This window comes from Selaginella moellendorffii, unplaced genomic scaffold (assembly GCF_000143415.4).
Source record: "Selaginella moellendorffii unplaced genomic scaffold, v1.0 SELMOscaffold_116, whole genome shotgun sequence".
In the NCBI taxonomy this organism is placed as follows: Eukaryota; Viridiplantae; Streptophyta; class Lycopodiopsida; order Selaginellales; family Selaginellaceae; genus Selaginella; species Selaginella moellendorffii.
Genome location: NW_003314377.1, coordinates 282,552 through 302,366, shown reverse-complemented (window position 1 = coordinate 302,366; position 19,815 = coordinate 282,552). Strand labels below are relative to the sequence as shown.

The window sequence follows — 19,815 nt, the reverse complement described above, 5'->3', positions numbered from 1 at the left end:
TTTCCAAGCTCGCAAGATGGCTCATCTTCGTTTTGTTCTATCCTTCCTCCTAGCAATCAGCTCCATCTTGTTTGTGCATGCCGCGGATGAAGATATGCTGCAGGACTTTTGCGTTGCAGACAATGGCTCCAAGATCAAAGTGAACGGCGTCGTCTGCAAGGCGGCCGCCGATGTGAAAGCCGAGGACTTCAAGTCGAGCCTGCTGGCGACTCCCGGGAACACCGACAACAAGCTCGGCTCCAACGTCACGCTGGCGAGTGTCAACAATTTCCCCGGTCTCAACACCTTTGGTGTAGCTTTTGCGCGCGTCGACTATGCTCCCGGCGGCACCAATCCCCCCCACGTCCATCCCCGAGGATCCGAGCTGCTCTTCCTCGTGCACGGGAACCTCTTAGTCGGATTCGTCACCACCTTGCCGGACAACAAGCTCTTCGCCCAAATGCTCTATCCTGGAGATCTGTTCGTCTTCCCTCGGGGACTCATCCACTTCCAGCTCAACGTTGGAAAGGAGCCTGCAGTTGCGATGGCTGGCTTTAACAGCCAAAACCCCGGGGCGACTCAGGTGGCCAAGGCGGTGTTTGATTCCAATCCTCCAATCAACGACAACGTGATCGCGAAAGCGTTCCAGATTGACGACAGTGGTCTCATCCAGAAGTTGAGAGAGCTCATCGGCATGACTTGAAAGTTTCTCCAAAGGTTGGGAGGCTGACTTGACTGCATGGAAAGAAGTTACATATATATATAAATTCTTTTTCCACCTTTCGATAGTGGCAGCTAGATAGAATAAAAAAACAAACACATCGCTTTCCCGCCAATTTCCATTTTAAACATGCTCTTGGAGCGATTTGCCAGCTTATACGTCGATCCAATGCCCGAAACGTATCGTAATGCGATCGGCAAGATGCCACCAAAACCCTACAAACCAGAGCATCTGGCACAAATGGCATGGCACACAGCAATTCCTCGGCATTCTCCCTGCCACGGCCGAAGATATCGATCATGCAGACGAAGTGATCCCTGCCTGGCGCGATCCTAAAATCCCCTGTCACAAGAAGAAAGAAATCCTTGTTGCGATTCACGGAGCTGATGTAGGCGCTATCACCTTCCACGCTCCATCGAGGACTTTCTCGCCCTCGCCACAATGAGCAAACGCAGTAAGCCCTTTATGCGGCGTTACAATGAGTTAAAGGTGACACTGTAATGAAGTGAGGTCCATGATCTTACAATGTTCAAGGGAAAAACCTTGCCAACTCACTTAAGCCCTCTCTAACCCTCAAGCAGACTCATTTAGCCTACTTTGCGAGGATTTCAAGAATGTATTTGAGTGTGCTGCAAATAATAATCGAGTGGCTGGCTGGACATGAGAAGGTTCTGTATGGCTCTATCAGGAGAGGCACAGAGAATGTTCGTTTCATGCTGTGCACGAGATCAGATTGTTTGGTGGGATGAAGCAGCGGACTCAATTTCCAGGCTGTTGTGATGTTCAATTAAGATTGCATTATCGAGATTGGAATCACAAGAACATGGAAAGAACCGGACGTGTCTCCCAGCGTGGTGCGTGTTTCGTCCGGGAATTAATCTTGTGATGTTTGCTCGAGGCGATGTAGCCTTGATTGTCACAGTAGATTGGTGTTGGGCCGGGTGTCGTTGAGGAGGCGGCGAAGCCAGATGGCCTCTTTGCATGCGGAACTAGCCTCCGCCTCACAGCTGGAGCAGGCAACGACGCTCTTCTTCTTGCTGCTAACTGCATTGTGAAGGCTAAACAATTTAGCCAAAGCCAGCCCAGTAAGCTTGACTCGTGGCCTTAAGACCGCAAGAAAACGTATCTCGGAAGTACCAAAAGACGCGTTTAAGTCAATGTTGAGGTCCAGGATTGTCAAGGGTTCCTGCACAAAGTGGAATTCGAATGGATTAGCGCACCTTCCATGGCGTCCATATCCCCTCTATAACTAGAAAAAAAACACACTCCAACAAGCGAACGAGGCACTTTCCTAGGCTATGGCATTGAACACAAGGCTTACAAGGTCTACAATCCTGTCTCCAAGGCGCTGATCATCTCACCAAACGTGCATTCCAATGAGACTCCATCACGTCAAGTGGGAGAAAATCTGCCTTTGACAGTGCTGCCCAATGCCCAATCCGAACGACCTGCGAATCTTCAAGACTCACTGCAGCCGCTCCTCTTTGCAGATCTTCTCGCCAGAACAAGGGCAAGCCACCACCACGGCTGATTGCTCGCAGCTGTACACGACATCCCTGAAAGTCTTGTGGAGACTTTGAACTTCTGGGAATTCCAAGCGGCTCTCAAGTCTCTTGAAGTTGACAGGGAAAAATGGAAAGTTGCCTTTATCATTCCCCTCACCTTGGTGAGACAAGCGCCTCCTGGACGCATGCTGGGTGTGTGACTGTAATGGGAGGGAGCGGAGGTGCGGAAGAATGGGAAAAGAAGTGGAGGTGGAGGATTTGGAGGAGAATTCGCCGCCAGATGGAAAGAGCCTGACGTGTCTTCTTGCGTGACGTGTCAGCCACGTGGCTATCCGCCTCTTCAATCATGATGGTGGTTGTCCTCGGAAGGGCCGGAGGGTGGCGTGGGCTGACCCTGGATGAGCATTCTCCGGGAGGTCCTTTCGAGAAGAGTGTGGATCTTGTTAACAACAGGAAGGCGCAATTCGGAATTGAAAAGCTCGGCCTGCTGACTCATCACCGAAAACGAGCCCGGCCTGGAACATTAGATGTTGCCGCTGATCATGATCACCAATGCGATGGCAAGAAGCATCCTTCCACGATCCATTCCAGCCACAAAAGCACTAAACGTAGTGATGATATCGTTGTATAAGAACCAAGAGCTGTGCTTGCTCCGATACGATTGGATCCAATGGGCCTCCAGTGTTTTATATTCACAGAAAAAGTTCTTCACCGGGCTTGGTAAACAGTCAAGTCCTTTGCGTGTGCCAATGTCGAAACAAGACTCGTTAGCTTCCAAGCCAGAACACTCTACGAGCAGTTTTTCAAAGTCCTGCACAAAAGACAGCTGCTGCCCTAGCAAACGGGCTGTCCAAACGCTCGGCCTGCGCCCCAGCTACATGCCTGTAAAGTGAAGAGAATATTAGCAATCTTGAGATTCTTCAACAGCGAGAGTTCACCTTCAAGTTGACTTTGTCGGACCCAAGAGATTTTTTAAGAACTTTGATTATGTCGTCGTTGAAGAGATTGTCAAAAAGGCCATCACTTCCCAAAACAATGATGTCCCCCTTGCAGACAGGGATCTTGAATTCCTGTAGACAGAAAATTAGCGAACTTAAGGGAAAAGCAAGAGTACCTCTGCAACCATCGGATGGTCACCAAAAGTTCCAACTTGAAATGGAAAGTTAAAACTATGCTGCATGGGCTCCGAGCTTGCAACTACTTGCCAATTGCGAACTATGATGAACCCCGAGTCTCCCAAGTTTGCTGCATACAGTATCTGAAACATATGACCCGACTCAGCCTCAAACATCAAATCCGACTAGCTTAGTTGCTCAAACAATGCAGCCACAAGAACCGTTGCTGATCCTTTGGCCTTTGTACTGTGGAGACAAGTGATGACAAGTCTCCACATCAGCAAAAAAGACATGTCATTCATCCAAGACACCAACCACCAAGAGTCACACCCATACTGTTATGTACATAACCATACCAAAGCAATGAAGTCGACAGAGCATTCTGCATACACAAAATCACACATCTACATGGTATTGGGTTTGTTTCGATCCTGATGGCGAAACACTGGCAAACACAGCAACGCAACGAGTAGGAGCGCGCTAGGGATTTTGTAGTCCTTGCTAGGGTGGAACGACAGATTCAAGAACGCAAGCAAGCACAACATGATGTCCATCCGTGCCTCTGCCCTAATTGTCACTCTATGTGCATGGCGTATGGCATTTTAGGGTTTCCCACCGCTTTTTCCCGGCCCCCACCCACCCCCCCCCCCCCCCCTCGCTTCTAGCTTACTTTGCTGTTTTGTCCTTTCTTCTAGAAACTAATGGCTGCCAGTACTCCACCTCGCACTACATCTCCTAGCGAGCACCATGGCCATCCTAGCTGGCAACTGGGATGTAGGATGGGAGAAGCTACTCCAGAAGTTCATGGGCGAGAACTTCACAACTTGGAAGACCAAAGTCCAATTAATTTTAATGGCAAAAAATTGTTGGGATTTGGTGGAGGGAACCGAAGTGAGACCTCAACATATAGAAGCAGCTTTGCAAGCTACTTGGGACTCTAAGAACCGCAAAGCCCTTTCCGTGATTGGACTAAGTCTTGGAGATGAATTTATTCATCTCCTTGATCTAGAAAAATCCGCCAAGGCCAATTGGGACTCCCTTTCCCAAGTCTTTGTAGTCAAAGCTGCTAATGCTAAATTGGTTTTGACCTAGAAACTTTTCTCCCTATGCATGCAGCCTGGTGAGACAATGGCAACATACATTGGGAAGCTCAAGGGTTTAATGTAGCAGCTGAAGGAAGTAGGTGCTGTAGTTTCCGATGACTATGCAAAAGCCTTCTTGCTCTACTCTGTATCCCCAGAGTTGCAACAATTGTCCTCCATGCTTTCTTTTGTCCCAGGCAAAACCATGGAGGAGCTCTACTCTGATCTACTCAAGAGCACAAGATTGCTGAGCGTCAAGTTGGCCATCAAGGATCCCCTCAGGCTGCTCGCGAGCAGGCCTTGTTTCTTGGTAAGAAACAATCGAGTGGGGAGTAGAGGAAAGGAGGCACTAGCCGTGGGCCTCGTATCTCTTCTGCTACAACTCCCAGCTCTTGATCTAACTTCTCCAAGAAGAAAAAAGGTCTTTGCAACTATTGTGGAAAGATGGGGCATGAGTGTCATGCAAAGAAGGCTGCCACCCAGCACATGCTTACCCAGAGCAACTCGTTGTTGATGATGGCTCTTTACCCATCACTGGTGTCTGCTCTTGAGGTTCTATGGCTGGATAGTGGTGCCTCTTTTCACATGACTCCCTTAAGGTCTGCCTTTCACACTTACAAGGCTCTTCAAGCTCTACAACAGGTTTATGTCGGTGACAAGTGACCACTCCAGGTGGAAGGTCGTGGCGTGGTGGTGATCAGGCTATCCACTGGACCTTTTAAGGAGGTTCATCACATGCACTTTGTACTTGAAGTAGGGCATATAATTCTTTCTATAGGTGTAGCCTCAGATCAAGGCTTTACTACCACCTTCTTCCCAAAAGGGTGCACCATCTATGGTCATGATGGTACTTCTGTAGCCAGTGGTGTGAGGTATGAAACACTCTACTGTTTAAATGTAGAACTGGTTTTTCCAACTCAAGTGCTTGCTTTCTGAGCACAAGACACCATTGAGCTCTGGCATGCTTGTCTGGGGCATGTCAATGAACGAGATCTACATGCCTTGGCTCGTAACCAACATGCTAAAGGCATCATGCTCCCAACTGGCCATCTAGGCGTGTGTGAAACTTGCTATCTTGGGAAGCAAGTTCGCCTTCCTTTTCCATCAAGAACCATGGAGGACCAAGCTACAGGCTTATTGGATCTGGTTCACAATGACATGTGCTACTTGCCATGGAAACACTCAGCCGCAAGAGGTACTTTGTGTCTTTTATCGATAACTATTCCAGATATGCTATGGTGAGCCTTCTCCATGCCAAGAGTGAAGTGTTCAACCACTTTAAGCTTTTTAAGAGCTGGGTACTGGCCAAAAGATTCGTGTGTTATGCACGGATGGTGGTGGAGAGTACCTAAACAAAGAGTTTCTCAACTTTTTAGTTGAGGCTAGCATTGTTCACCAGTACACAACAGCCCATACTCCCCAACAGAACGGCGTGGCAGAGCACCTCAATTGCATGCTGCTAGAGACTGTTTGTTGCCTTCTCCAACACGCAAGCATACCTAACTCTTTTTGGGGTAAAGCCATTAACATGGTTGTTTACATCCGTAATCGAGGAGCACTGGTGTGGTTCCTTATCAAGCTTGGACTGGGAAGTGTCCTTAGTTAGGGCACTTGAGGGTCTTTGGCTGCAAAATGTATGCTCGCATTCCAGATGCAACTCGGCAGAAGCTGGATCCTAGGAGCCAGAAGACCATCTTCGTGGGCTATCATGCTCATTCCAAGGCCTATCACCTCTATAATCTTGCTCTCAAGAAGCTCGTGGTCAGCCGAGATGTCTCTTTCAATGAGCAAGATCTTTATTGCCACATTCAAGGTACTATTCCTTCAAGTTCTAACTTGGTGGACTTGACCCCAGTGCTGGAAGACGAGCTCACCCACCCACCAACACCAGCAATCCAGAGGCTACTCGTTCCAGAAGGAGGAACATCTCTTCCACTTGGTGATGAGCCTTCTCCAGCAACTCTACTGCTACCAGTTCCTCTAGTCACTTCGGTGGCTACTAGCAGCAACACTACTTCATCCAATGAGCAGAATCTTGCTGCTATTGTGGACGAGCTGTTCGTTGGTGAAGAAACAGTTGGAGGATCTTCCCGCTCACCTCCTCCAGATTCTCTCATGACACCACCACCTCGTCAAGAGATTGGAGCTGTTACCCGTTCAGGACAAGTGAGCAAGCCAACGGTCAAAGCTTTAGAATCTCTTGCTCAAGCTCCACGCAAGAAGGGATTCTATTGGGCCATGAGCTCCATTGTTGAACCTCGTGGCTACCAAGCTGCTCTCTCCAATCCTGATGCCTCACAGTGGCAAGCAGCCATGCAGGATGAGTATGACTCATTGATCAAGAATGGAACCTGGACATTGGTTCCCCTCCCTCCCGACAAGAAGGCAGTCATAGCCAAATGGCTGTTCAAGAAGAAATATCGAGCTGATGGCAGCATTGAGTGCTACAAGACACGCTTTGTAGCTCGTGGTTTCTCTCAAATCCAAGGAGTTGATTACTCTGAAACTTATAGCCTTGTTGTAAAGCTGACAACAATTTGTGTTTTGATGAGTCTTGCAGCTGAGCTTGACCTGGAGCTCCATCAACTTGATGTGAGAATTGCATTCCTGAACGGTGATCTTGAGGAGGAGGTGTATGTTGCCCAGCCTCTTGGATTTATACGTCCCAGACAGGAGCATCTAGTCTGCCGCTTGCACAAGGCTCTCTACGGGCTGAAACAAAGCCCCAGGTCATGGTACACTAAAATTAACAGCTTTTTGACCTTGTTGGGCTTTACTCGTAGCACGGCTGATAATAATCTCTACATATACCGAGATGGCCAAGGATTTCTATTCTTAGCCTTATATGTGGACGATACAATAACCAGATATAACTCATCCACCACATCAAGGCCTCTCTCACTGCTAGATTTGAGATGACCGATCTGGGAAACTTGCACTGATAAGCAATGTGGAGTACTTGAGCTCCCCTAGGAGAAATACATCCATGACATAAAAGCCTTGGACAACTTTGAGCCTACTTCCATAGGAGTAGCCACCGGATTAGCATTAAGCATAGAGTACCTCTGGAGAAGTTTGACATCAACCTCTGATGACACTCCTGAAGAGGAGACCACAACACTGTACCATTCAGTGGTCAGGAGCCTCATCTACTTGATGGTCTCAACTAAGCTTGACCTTACATTTAGTGTGGGAGCAGTCTCAAAGTTCCTGGACAATCCATCACCCTCACATTGGGCCGTTGTGAAGTAGATCATGAGGTATATGAGTGGCACAAGGAAATTCACACTGAAATATGCAAGAGGAGATGGAGACAATGGCCTGGTGGGATTCACAGATGTAGACTGGGCAGGAGATCCAGATGACAAAAGATCCACCTCAGGGTATGTCTTCATGTATAACCATCACATGGTTAGTTGGTGTTCCAGGAGGCAACAGATCACTACGATGTTCTCATGCAAATCTGAATACATCGCAGCTGCAGCAGCAGCGAAAGAGGCCATCTGGCTTAAGACATTGCTGCACCTCGGGATTCAAATTCCAGCAGTCAAACTCTACTGCGACAATATGTCAGCAATAGCATTGACTCGGGATGTGAGATTTCACTCACACACCAAGCACATTGAGTTGAGGTTCCATTTCATCCGGGATCAAGTCAACAATGGAACAATCAACCTGGAATTCTGTCCGACCAGCTCAATGGTCATTGATATCCTGACGAAGTCCTTGCCTCGAGTGAAGCATAAACTCTTCCTCAAATCACTCCTTTGACTGACAGTGCGAACCTTGAGAAGGAGTGTGGAGACAAGTGATGACAAGTCTCCACGTCAGCAAAGAAGACATGTCATTCATCCAAGACACCAACCGCCAAGCATCACACCCATACCATTATGTACATAACCATACCAAAGCAATGAAGTTGACAGGGCATTCCACATACACAAAATCACACTGACAAGCACGTCCTTGGGGTCCGGTTTCCCTTTGCTGTTTACAACCAATGCCTTACAATGTCCCATAAGCTCCCAAGAATACATCCCTGAATCAATGCCTGAAAACCAGTAAAAACTCTTTTGAAGAAACAGACTCAAAGAAAGATTTGTCTTACCTTCTCCGGCCCAGCCCCCAACACCATCAGCAACACCCATCCAGGAGCCTTCAGTGATGAAAGCATCTTCACCCCCTCTTTGAGCCTGTAAACAGCAAAGCTTAGAAGATCTACAAAAATTAGCAAGTAAGCTTTGCACCTTCTCAGGATGGGGACGCATCGCGGCAGCATAGTCGAGTCAAAGCAACCTTAAAAGCAAGAACACCATGAATTTCACCAATAACCACGCGAAACGTAAACAAGCTCACCGGCTGTTAGAATCCGCTTCAGCATTCTGGCACCCCTGCAAGCTTGAGACTTCAGTATATAGAGAAGGAAAAAAAAATTTGCAAACCTCTTCGTCATTTTTGCAAGCCGAGCTGTGTGTCTTGGCCGGTTGTGGGAGGGAAACAGCCGATTCATCGAAAGTAACATGTGTTGACTCTTCGGGCGCTTCAAGAGATAGAGAGATCAGCAGCACCTCACCAAAAATTCCAAGCTACATTCTTACCTCGTGTACTTAAAGAAGGAGAGGACGTTGCTCGTTGTGAGCCATGATCTGCGGTAAACTTGCGTGATTAGTGCTTGGATCTTATTTTCTTTCCTTGCAGAGAGTTGATTCCACTGGTGGACAAGGCATGGGTTATGGATATGGGTGGGACTTTGGTTGAGCAGCTAAATTCTACTCTCTAGTTCGTGGAATGTTACTCTTAAGATAAAACTATACACTGACCGATCAAACCAGTGAGGCTGGCTGGGCAATTAAACGTTTTTAATATTGCAACGGACTTTGCAGGCTCAACTCACAACAGCGGAAGGGCTCCTGGAACCAGGCAGCAGCAGAGGACATCCACATGACTAATAATGCCTCTCAACTCTACATTATTAACAGCACTACACAATTGGGCACCATAGATGGAACAGGAGTAGTACAAACGATTACATCTTGGTCAGCCAAACTATTCTTTAATAATGTGGTGTATTGTTTAGATTTTTCCTTGACAAAATGGTGAATGAAAGTTAGCCATTGATATTTTTTCTTTGTTTCTTTGCAATGGCAGGGAATTCCAAGAGTTCTTGACCGCCTCATGTCTGACTAGGATGCATATGCTACTTACAACACTCCTATCAACAACCAGAACTCACTGTGGTCACGACCAAGTCATGCCAGCATGGGTGCCCGACTTTGCCCAACAAGTCCAAGAGCTTTAGAATGCACTGCCCACGACCACTGATACTGAGGTCAGCTGACTGATTGACATGCTCACACAGCAGCACAGGAGTATCTCTCAGTTCACTCCCACCACCCCAACTGGATGCTTTCCTAGATTGCACTGGTGGGACAAATTATAAAACTTTTTAATATCATAAGTTTATTTCATTAAACTGATTAATAAAGTGGCAGCAATAAACATTCTATTTTGCCCATGACAATGATGCAAGCAATAATCACAATGACTAAGACTATGTATGTCTCATGACTATGTGAGCAACCATCCTTCTAACAACACAGTTGTCTGCAAAATTGATAACCTACATAGACGTACCTTTGGTCGATATACCCATGGTTTATTTGTATCAGCAATGGACCTACACAATCCATAATAATTCCGTTAAAACTCTGGTGCCAAGCAATTTAGTGTCAAGTTTTTACCAAGACCGTGTAAAACTCGAGTTTCACTGAGACCAGTTCTTACCATCAAAACCAAGGTCGTCATCATCTACACACAGAAAAGATGATTTTGACGGCTCTAGACAAGCCCGGTAAAAGAAAACTTCCGAGACGACTTGGCAGCAAACAAATCAGATTGTTGTTACGCGGACAGCAAGAGTAAAAAAATGAAACAGAAGGGAACAGAAGACCATGTAGCTAAAATCGTGCACGATTCACGACGAAGTCATCCAAAGGACCTCGCCTCCCCTCCTCCGGCTATAAAATGCCTGCCCCTCCCTCATATAGCTCCATCAGTCTTTTCCAAGCTCGCAAGATGGCTCATCTTCGTTTTGTTCTATCCTTCCTCCTAGCAATCAGCTCCATCTTGTTTGTGCATGCCGCGGATGAAGATATGCTGCAGGACTTTTGCGTTGCAGACAATGGCTCCAAGATCAAAGTGAACGGCGTCGTCTGCAAGGCGGCCGCCGATGTGAAAGCCGAGGACTTCAAGTCGAGCCTGCTGGCGACTCCCGGGAACACCGACAACAAGCTCGGCTCCAACGTCACGCTGGCGAGTGTCAACAATTTCCCCGGTCTCAACACCTTTGGTGTAGCTTTTGCCCGCGTCGACTATGCTCCCGGCGGCACCAATCCCCCCCACGTCCATCCCCGAGGATCCGAGCTGCTCTTCCTCGTGCACGGGCACCTCTTAGTCGGATTCGTCACCACCTTGCCGGACAACAAGCTCTTCGCCCAAATGCTCTATCCTGGAGATCTGTTCGTCTTCCCTCGGGGACTCGTCCACTTCCAGCTCAACGTTGGAAAGGAGCCTGCGGTTGCGATGGCTGGCTTCAACAGCCAAAACCCCGGGGCAACTCAGGTGGCCAAGGCGGTGTTTGATTCCAATCCTCCAATCAATGACGACGTGATCGCGAAAGCGTTCCAGATTGACGACCGTGGTCTCATCCAGAAGTTGAGAGAGCTCATCGGCATGACTTGAAAGTTTCTCCAAAGGTTGCGAGGCTGACTTGACTAAGTTACAGCTCTTACCTTTCGGAAACTTTCGTAAGCACAGCTAGATAGAATAAAAAACAAACACATCGCTTTCCGCCAATTTCCATTTTAAACACGCTCCTGGAGCGATTTGCCAGGACATACGTCGATCCAATGCCCGAAATATATCGTAATGCGATCGGCAAGATGCCACCAAAACCCTACAAACCAGAGCATCCGGCACAAACGGCATGGCACGCAGCAATTCCTCGGCATTCTCCAGTTGCCTGCCACGGCCGAAGATATCGATCATGCAGACCCTGCCTGGCGCGATCCTAAAATCCCCTGTCACGAGAAGAAAGAAATCCTGGTTGCGATTCACGGAGCTGATGTAGGCGCAGGCCGGAGTGTCACCTTCCACGCTCCCATCGAGGACTTTCTCGCCCTCGCCACAATGAGCAAACGCAGTGATCCCTTTATGCAGCATTGTAATGGGCTAAAGGTGACACTGTAGTGAAGTGAGGTCCATGATCTTTCAAGGGAAAGACCAAAACTACACCTTCCCAAGCCCTCTCTAACCCTCAAGCATGTGTTAGAAGGGGCTTTTGGCAAGATGACAAAGTATCTCCTTTAGCCTACTTTGAGAGGATTTCGAGATTTACCTGGACGTATTTGAGTGTGCTGCATAGAATAATCAAGTGGCTGGACATGAGAAGGTTCTGTATGGTTCTATCAGGAGAGGCACAGAGAATGTTCGTTTCATGCTGTGCATGAGATCAGATTGTTTGGTGGGATGAAGCAGCGGACTCGATTTCCAGGCTGTTGTGATGTTCAATTAAGATTGCATTATCGAGATTGGAATCACAAGAACATGGAAAGAACTGGACGTGTCTCCCAGCGTGGTGCGTGTTTGGTCCGGGAATTAATCTTGTGATGTTTGCTCGAGGCGATGTAGCCTTGATTGTCACTGTAGATTGGTGTTGGGCCGGGTGTCGTTGAGGAGGCGGCGAAGCCAGATGGCCTCTTTGCATGCGGAACTAGCCTCCGCCTCACAGCTGGAGCAGGCAACGACGCTCTTCTTCTTGCTGCTAACTGCATTGTGAAGGCTAAACAATTTAGCCAAAGCCAGCCCAGTAAGCTTGACTCGTGGCCTTAAGACCGTAAGAAAACGTATCTCGGAAGTACCAAAAGACGCGTTTAAGTGCTTGCCAATGTTGAGGTCCAGGATTGTCAAGGGTTCTTGCACAAAGTGGAATTCGAATGGATTAGCGCACCTTCCATGGCGTTCATATCCCCTCTATAACTAGAAAAAAAACTCACTCCAACAAGCGAACGAGGCATTTTCCTAGGCTATGGCATTGAACACAAGGCTTACAAGGTCTACAATCCTGTCTCCAAGGCGCTGATCATCTCACCAGACGTGCATTCCAATGAGACTCCATCACGTCAAGTGGGAGAAAATCTACCTTTGCCAGTGCTGCCCAATGCCCAATCCGAACGACCTGCGAATCTTCAAGACTCACTGCAGCCGCTCCTCTTTGCAGATCTTCTCGCCAGAACAAGGGCAAGCCACCACCACGGCTGATTGCTCGCAGCTGTACACGACATCCCTGAAAGTCTTGTGGAGACTTTGAACTTCTGGGAATTCCAAGCGGCTCTCAAGTCTCTTGAAGTTGACAGGGAAAAATGGAAAGTTGCCTTTATCATTCCCCTCACCTTGGTGAGACAAGCGCCTCCTGGACGCATGCTGGGTGTGTGACTGTAATGGGAGGGAGCGGAGGTGGGGAAGAATGGGAAAAGAAGTGGAGGTGGAGGATTTGGAGGAGAATTCGCCGCCAGATGGAAAGAGCCTGACGTGTCTCCTTGCGTGACGTGTCAGCCACGTGGCTGTCCGCCTCTTCAATGATGATCGTGGTTGTCCTCGGAAGGGCCGGAGGGTGGCGTGGGCTGATCCTTGATGAGCATTCTCCGGGAGGTCCTTTCGAGAAGAGTGTGTACAACAGGAAGGCGCAATTCGAAATTGAAAAGCTCGGCCTGCTGGCTCATCACCGAAAACGAGCCCGGCCTGGAACAATCGATGTTGCCGCTGATCATGATCACCAATGTGATGGCAAGAAGTATCCTTCCACGATCCATTCCAGCCACAAAAGCACTAAACGTAGTGATGATATCGTTGTATAAGAACCAAGAGCTGTGCTTGCTCCGATACGATTGGATCCAATGGGCCTCCAGTGTCTTATATTCACACAAAAAGTTCTCCACCGGGCTTGGTAAACAGTCAAGTCCTTTGCGCGTGCCATTTGTGAAAACAAGACTCGTTAGCTTCCAAGCCAGAACACTCTACGAGCAGCTTTTCAAAGTCCTGCAGAAAAGACAGCTCGCCATTTGAAGTCTATAAGCTCTTGGTACCAAATTACCTGGATTTCAAGGCAGCCTTGGCGCAACTTTGCGTGGGCCAAGAGCATGACCTGACCACGCAAGTCTACAAATGACGCTAGATTTTGCAGCCAAGGAGCAACTTAGAAATCTATCACGAGAAAGAAAATAAAATCTTAAAGCTTTAAGAACTTTTTAAGACAACATCCTTTCTAAGAACGTCCTTTAGACTAGTCTGAAACCCACGCCGCATTCGCACGTTTCAATGTTGTCCAGCGCGAACTGAGCCGGATAAACGTGGTAGCACGGCTCCATCGTCTCCCTCACCGAGCAAACCACGCTCTTGTTCTGGTCGCACACGAACTGCACGGGCCTCACCCCCGCCAGCCCCGCCGCCGAGTAGCCAAACGTGGATGGCGGGCTCGTCACCAGGACATCGCTCATCGACAGCAAGTAGATCTCCATCACCGCCTGTGCGTCGTGATCCAAGTTCCCCGTGTTTTGCACGCCCTCCACGCTCGGCTGGTGGATGGACACCGAGGAGCCGTCCGCTAGATCGTATCCCAGCACCTTGCTCTTGAGCGTCTCCGAGTACTGCGAGTTGAGCGACACCACCAGCACCGCCACCTTCTTGCTGTTCTTCCTCACCGACGATCTGGGAGCTCGCTCCTTGGGTGGTGTTTGTGAGCGCGCCTTGCACCAGGCAGTCGAATGTATCCTCGGCGAGGTTGGGTGGCGAGAACCAGATGTGGTTTCGCAGCTGGACCCCGACTAGAAGCTCGGCCTGCCTGGGCCACGTACGCGTCGTAGTACCTGGCCGCCTTGTCCCACACGAAGTCACTGGGAAGCAACAGGTACCTCACCAGGAGATGGAAGATGGCCTCCTGCTGTGGGAACCATTCCTCGAGCTTGCTCCCTGAAAGCCGGGACGTTGTAGAGCGCCGGAGTGAAGTACTGGCCGGAGGAGAGGACGATCCACCAGGCTCTGGAGTTGAGAGCTTGCTGTTAACCTTGGCAGAAGAAGGCCTTGTCCTGGTCCCTGTAGTTGTAATCGAGATAGGTCACCACCACCTCGGGGAAGCTCACGTCGACGCCGCGGCTGCAGTTGGGCGATCCCGCCAGGCTTCCAATCCACTTGGAGGCGTCCCACGGCGCCAACTCGAGGTGCTTCCAGCTCGATGGCAGCAGCCAGGAGCTGGGTGGAAACGGCTCGCAGAAGAGCGTGTCCAGGTTCTCCAACCTCGCGATCAGCATCGTCCTGTCGGTGAGCAGCGCGTAGAGAAACGTTGCTACTATAGCCACCATCTTGTTGCCGATCCCCTGGTTGGCGGGAACGTAGACGAGGTAGCCGCATGTACTATAGTTCGCGCACTGCTCGGGCCCCGGAGCGCACCTCCCGTGCAAAGCCTCGTACTCTAGGATTTTCCGTTGGAGCGACTCGGATGGCTCGAAGCTCGTCGATCTTCGGCGGCTGTAGAAGTCGTACTCCTTCCTACTCCTGCAAGTGTCCCTGCCGTTGTAGCTTGTGGTGTTGTTGCTGATGCGGAAGTTTGATCCCAGAGTTCGGCTCCAGGACATCATCGCGGAGTCGGAATTTATGTCGAGAATCCATACGAGTATCAGTGCCGCAGCGGAGAAGAGGAGCACGAAGAACAGCAAGCTCGGGCTGTAAGTTTTCATGCTCCGATCCTGGAAAGTTTTTCTTCGTCGCCTACCAAACTGGAAAGCCTCAATGCAAAAAATTCCTCTTAGTTGGTGATGGTGATTACCAACCTGGAGATCAGAAAGAATTAAGATTTGAGCAACTAAGAAACAATTCCGTGGCTTACCATGTGGACGGGACACGCGACCAAATACTCGAGACGAAGAAAGGAGTCACGGCTCCAGCCAATTGGCTTCGTCGCTCACCATCTTTCTGGTGGAGTCTCACGGTACTGGGACAAGAGCGGTATCCAAGGATCCTCCACACGAGCTCGCCTGGAGCTGTCCTTCAAGCTGTTCTCCGTGAGCTCTTTGTTGCTATCCGACCGTAGCAGGGTTTCCACCACTTAGTCCTTCAGAACCATCGCCTTCAACTGGTTCTCCAAGAGATCCGAGCAAACTCAAAGAGTCTGCCCAAGCTGAGAGACATGATAGGGCCCACACGAGCTCCTCCGAAACGTTGTTCGAGCACTTCCAAGCCCGCACACCCATTTGGATGGCTGAGAGATGTAGAGCCGAGAATGACATTCCGGAGTTTGCTGCTGGACGGGGGAGTGAGATTGTTGAAGAGCTCCTGGAGAGCCACGCAGTCGCGAAAGATCCCATCGCGCCAAAGGCCTAGCAGCTCCATGTACCCCCGAGAAGGACGAGCCAGAGATCATGTTGCCGGCTCGTGATCGTCCAGCTGAACTGATTCCCTGACATGTCTAACACCCTGAGCAGTTCCCTCTAAACAGAAGAGATACCTGCCCTGTCCGGAGTTCAATCTCCAGTGAGGCTAGAACTTCCAGGCTGTGAACCTTCTGATGGAACAAAACCTTGATTTCTTAAAGGAAGATTCAGCAGCAGCTACCTGCGATTTAAACCAGTTTCTAATGAAGGCTAGACACCAAAGACACAAAGATGAGCCGTTTGAATAAAATCAAAAGGGTGTCATAAAAACTGCTTGAAAAGTTTACCCTTCGCGACTCAAATATCACGTCACAAACGCCACAACAGCTTTCCACCGCTCCAATTCAGTCTCGCCTTTGCAGCCCCCCTAGAAAACGGGCTGTCCAAACGCTCGGCCTACGCCCCAGCTACATGCCTGTAAAGTGAAGGGAATATTAGCAATCTTGAGATTCTTCAACAGCGAGAGTTCACCTTCAAGTTGACTTGGTCAGATTTTTTAAGAACTTCGACTATGTCGTTGTTGAAGAGATTGTCAAAAAGGCCATCAGTTCCCATAACAATGATGTCCCCCTTGCAGACAGGGATCTTGAATTCCTGTAGACGGAAAATTAGCGAACTTAAGGGAAAAGCAAGAGTACCTCTGCAACCGTCGGATGTGGTCACCAAATGTTCCAACTTGAAACGGAAAGTTAAAACTATGCTGCATGGGCTCCGAGCTTGCAACTACTTGCCAATTGCGAACTATGATAAACCCCGAGTCTCCCAAGTTTGCTGCATACAGTGTCTGAAACATATGACCCGACTCAGCCTCAAACATCAAATCAGACTAGCTTACTTGCTCAAACAATGCAGCCACAAGGACCGTTGCTGATCCCTGGGCCTTTGTACTGCTGGCGGCTTTGACAAGCACGTCCTTGGGGTCCGGTTTCCCTTTGCTGTTTACAACCAATGCCTTACAGTGTCCCATAAGCTCCCGAGAATACATCCCCGAATCAATGCCTGAAAACCAGTAAAAACTCTTTTGAAAAAACAGACTCAAAGAAAGATTTGTCTTACCTTCTCCGCCCTAGCCCCCAACACCATCAGCAACACCCATCCAGGAGCCTTCAGTGACGAAGGCATCTTCACCCCCTCTTTGAGCCTGTAAACAGCAAAGTTTAGAAGATCTACAAAAATTAGCAAGTAAGCTTTGCACCTTCTCAGGATGGGGACGCGTCGCGGCAGCATAGTCGAGTCGAAGCAACCTTAAAAGCAAGAACACGATGAATTTCACCAATAGCCACGTGAAACGTAAACAAGCTCACTGGCTGGTAGAATCCGTTTCAGCATTCTGGCACCCCTGCAAGCTTGAGACTTCAGTATATAGAGAAGGAAAGAAAAATTTGCAAACCTCTTCGCCATTTTTGCAAGCCGAGTTGTGTGTCTTGGCCGGTTGTGGGAGGGAAACAGCCGATTCATCGAAAGTAACATGCGTTGTCTCTTCGGGCGCTTCAAGAGATAGAGAGATCAGCAACACCTCACCAAAAATTCCAAGCTACATTCTTACCTTGCGTACTTAAAGAAGGAGAGGACGTTGCTCGTTGTGAGCCATGATCTGCGGTAAACTTGCGTGATTAGTGCTTGGATCTTATTTTCTTTCCTCGCAGAGAGTTGATTCCACTGGTGGACAAGGCATGGGTTATGGATATGGGTGGGACTTTGGTTGAGCAGCTAAATTCTACTCTCTAGTTCGTGGAATGTTACTCTTAAGATAAAACTATACACTGACCGATCAAACCAGTGAGGCTGGCTGGGCAATTAAACGTTTTTAACATTGCAACGGACTTCGCAGGCTCAACTAACAACAGCGGAAGGGCTCCTCGAACCAGGCAGCACCGGAGGACATCCACATGACTAATGGCGCCTCCCAACTCTACATTGTTAACAGCACTACACAATTGGGCACCAAATGGAACAGGAGTAGTACAAACAATTACATCTTGGTCAGCCAAACTATTCTTTAATAATGTGGTGTATTGTTTAGATTTTTCCTTGACAAAATGGTGAATGAAAGTTAGCCATTGATATTTTTTCTTTGTTTCTTTGCAATGGCAGGGAATTCCAAGAGTTCTTGACCGCCTCATGTCTGACTAGGATGCATATGCTACTTACAACACTCCTATCAACAACCAGAACTCAATGTGGTCACGACCAAGTCATGCCAGCATGGGTGCCCGACTTTGCCCAACAAGTCCAAGAGCTTTAGAATGCACTGCCCACGACCACTGATACTGAGGTCAGCTGACTGATTGACATGCTCACACAGCAGCACAGGAGTATTTTCTCAGTTCACTCCCACCACCCCAACTGGATGCTGCAATGGTGGGACAAATTATAAAACTCTTTAATATCATAAGTTTATTGTATTAAACTGATTAATAAAGTGGCAGCAATAAACATTCTATTTTGCCCATGACAATGATGCAAGCAATAATCACAATGACTAAGACTATGTATGTCTCATGACTATGTGAGCAACTATCCTTCTACACAGTTGTCTGCAAAATTGATAACCTACATAGACGTACCTTTGGTCGATATACCCATAGTTTATTTGTATCAGCAATGGACCTACACAATCCATAATAATTCCGTTAAAACTCCACACATAAAAAGTCTCTGGTAGAAGAATAAAGCAATTTAGTGTCAAGTTTTTAAGACCGTGTAAAACTCGAGTTTCACTGAGACCGGTTCTTACCATCAAAACCAAGGTCGTCATCATCTACACACATAAAAGATGATTTTGACGGCTCTAGACAAGCCCGGTAAAAGAAAACTTCCGAGACGACTTGGCAGCAAACAAATCAGATTGTGTTACGCGGACAGCAAGAGTAAAAAATGAAATAGAAGGGAAGAGAAGACCGTGTACCTAAAATCGTGCACGATTCACGACGAAGTCATCCAAAGGACCTCGCCTCCCCTCCTCCGGCTATAAAATGCCTGCCCCTCCCTCATATAGCTCCATCAGTCTTTTCCAAGCTCGCAAGATGGCTCATCTTCGTTTTGTTCTATCCTTCCTCCTAGCAATCAGCTCCATCTTGTTTGTGCATGCCGCGGATGAAGATATGCTGCAGGACTTTTGTGTTGCAGACAATGGCTCCAAGATCAAAGTGAACGGCGTCGTCTGCAAGGCGGCCGCCGATGTGAAAGCCGAGGACTTCAAGTCGAGCCTGCTGGCAACTCCCGGGAACACCGACAACAAGCTCGGCTCCAACGTCACGCTGGCGAGTGTCAACAATTTCCCCGGTCTCAACACCTTTGGTGTAGCTTTTGCCCGCGTCGACTATGCTCCCGGCGGCACCAATCCCCCCCACGTCCATCCCCGAGGATCCGAGCTGCTCTTCCTCGTGCACGGGAACCTCTTAGTCGGATTCGTCACCACCTTGCCGGACAACAAGCTCTTCGCCCAAATGCTCTATCCCGGAGATCTGTTCGTCTTCCCTCGGGGACTCGTCCACTTCCAGCTCAACGTTGGAAAGGAGCCTGCGGTTGCGATGGCTGGCTTCAACAGCCAAAACCCCGGGGCAACTCAGGTGGCCAAGGCGGTGTTTGATTCCAATCCTCCAATCAATGACGACGTGATCGCGAAAGCGTTCCAGATTGACGACCGTGGTCTCATCCAGAAGTTGAGAGAGCTCATCGGCATGACTTGAAAGTTTCTCCAAATTGCGACTTGACTAAGTTACATATATAAATGAATTATTTTTCCAAAGCTCTTACCTTTCGATAGTGGAGACTTTCGTAAGCACAGCTAGATAGAATAAAAAACAAACACATCGCTTTCCCGCCAATTTCCATTTTAAACACGCTCCTGGAGCGATTTGCCAGGACATGCGTCGATCCAATGCCCGAAATATATCGTAATGCGATCGGCAAGATGCCACCAAAACC

The 19,815-nt window shown here is 48.6% G+C and overlaps 3 protein-coding genes across 3 annotated transcripts; all 3 read left to right on the top strand.

Moving 5' to 3' along the window:
* LOC112342707 (putative germin-like protein 2-1) lies at positions 1-19,636 on the top strand. The gene is made up of 2 exons (XM_024664934.1): positions 1-678; positions 19,574-19,636. The coding sequence occupies exons 1-2, from the start codon at positions 17-19 to the stop codon at positions 19,575-19,577; spliced, it is 666 nt and encodes a 221-aa protein (XP_024520702.1). The 5' UTR covers positions 1-16; the 3' UTR covers positions 19,578-19,636.
* On the top strand, positions 10,462-11,175 carry LOC112342706 (putative germin-like protein 2-1). Its single transcript, XM_024664933.1, has one exon. It carries the CDS (start codon positions 10,478-10,480, stop codon positions 11,141-11,143), a length of 666 nt encoding a protein of 221 aa, XP_024520701.1. The 5' UTR covers positions 10,462-10,477; the 3' UTR covers positions 11,144-11,175.
* On the top strand, positions 18,896-19,636 carry LOC112342705 (putative germin-like protein 2-1). The gene has a single exon (XM_024664932.1). It carries the CDS (start codon positions 18,912-18,914, stop codon positions 19,575-19,577), a length of 666 nt encoding a protein of 221 aa, XP_024520700.1. The 5' UTR covers positions 18,896-18,911; the 3' UTR covers positions 19,578-19,636.
* Positions 19,637-19,815: the final 179 nt, after the last annotated feature.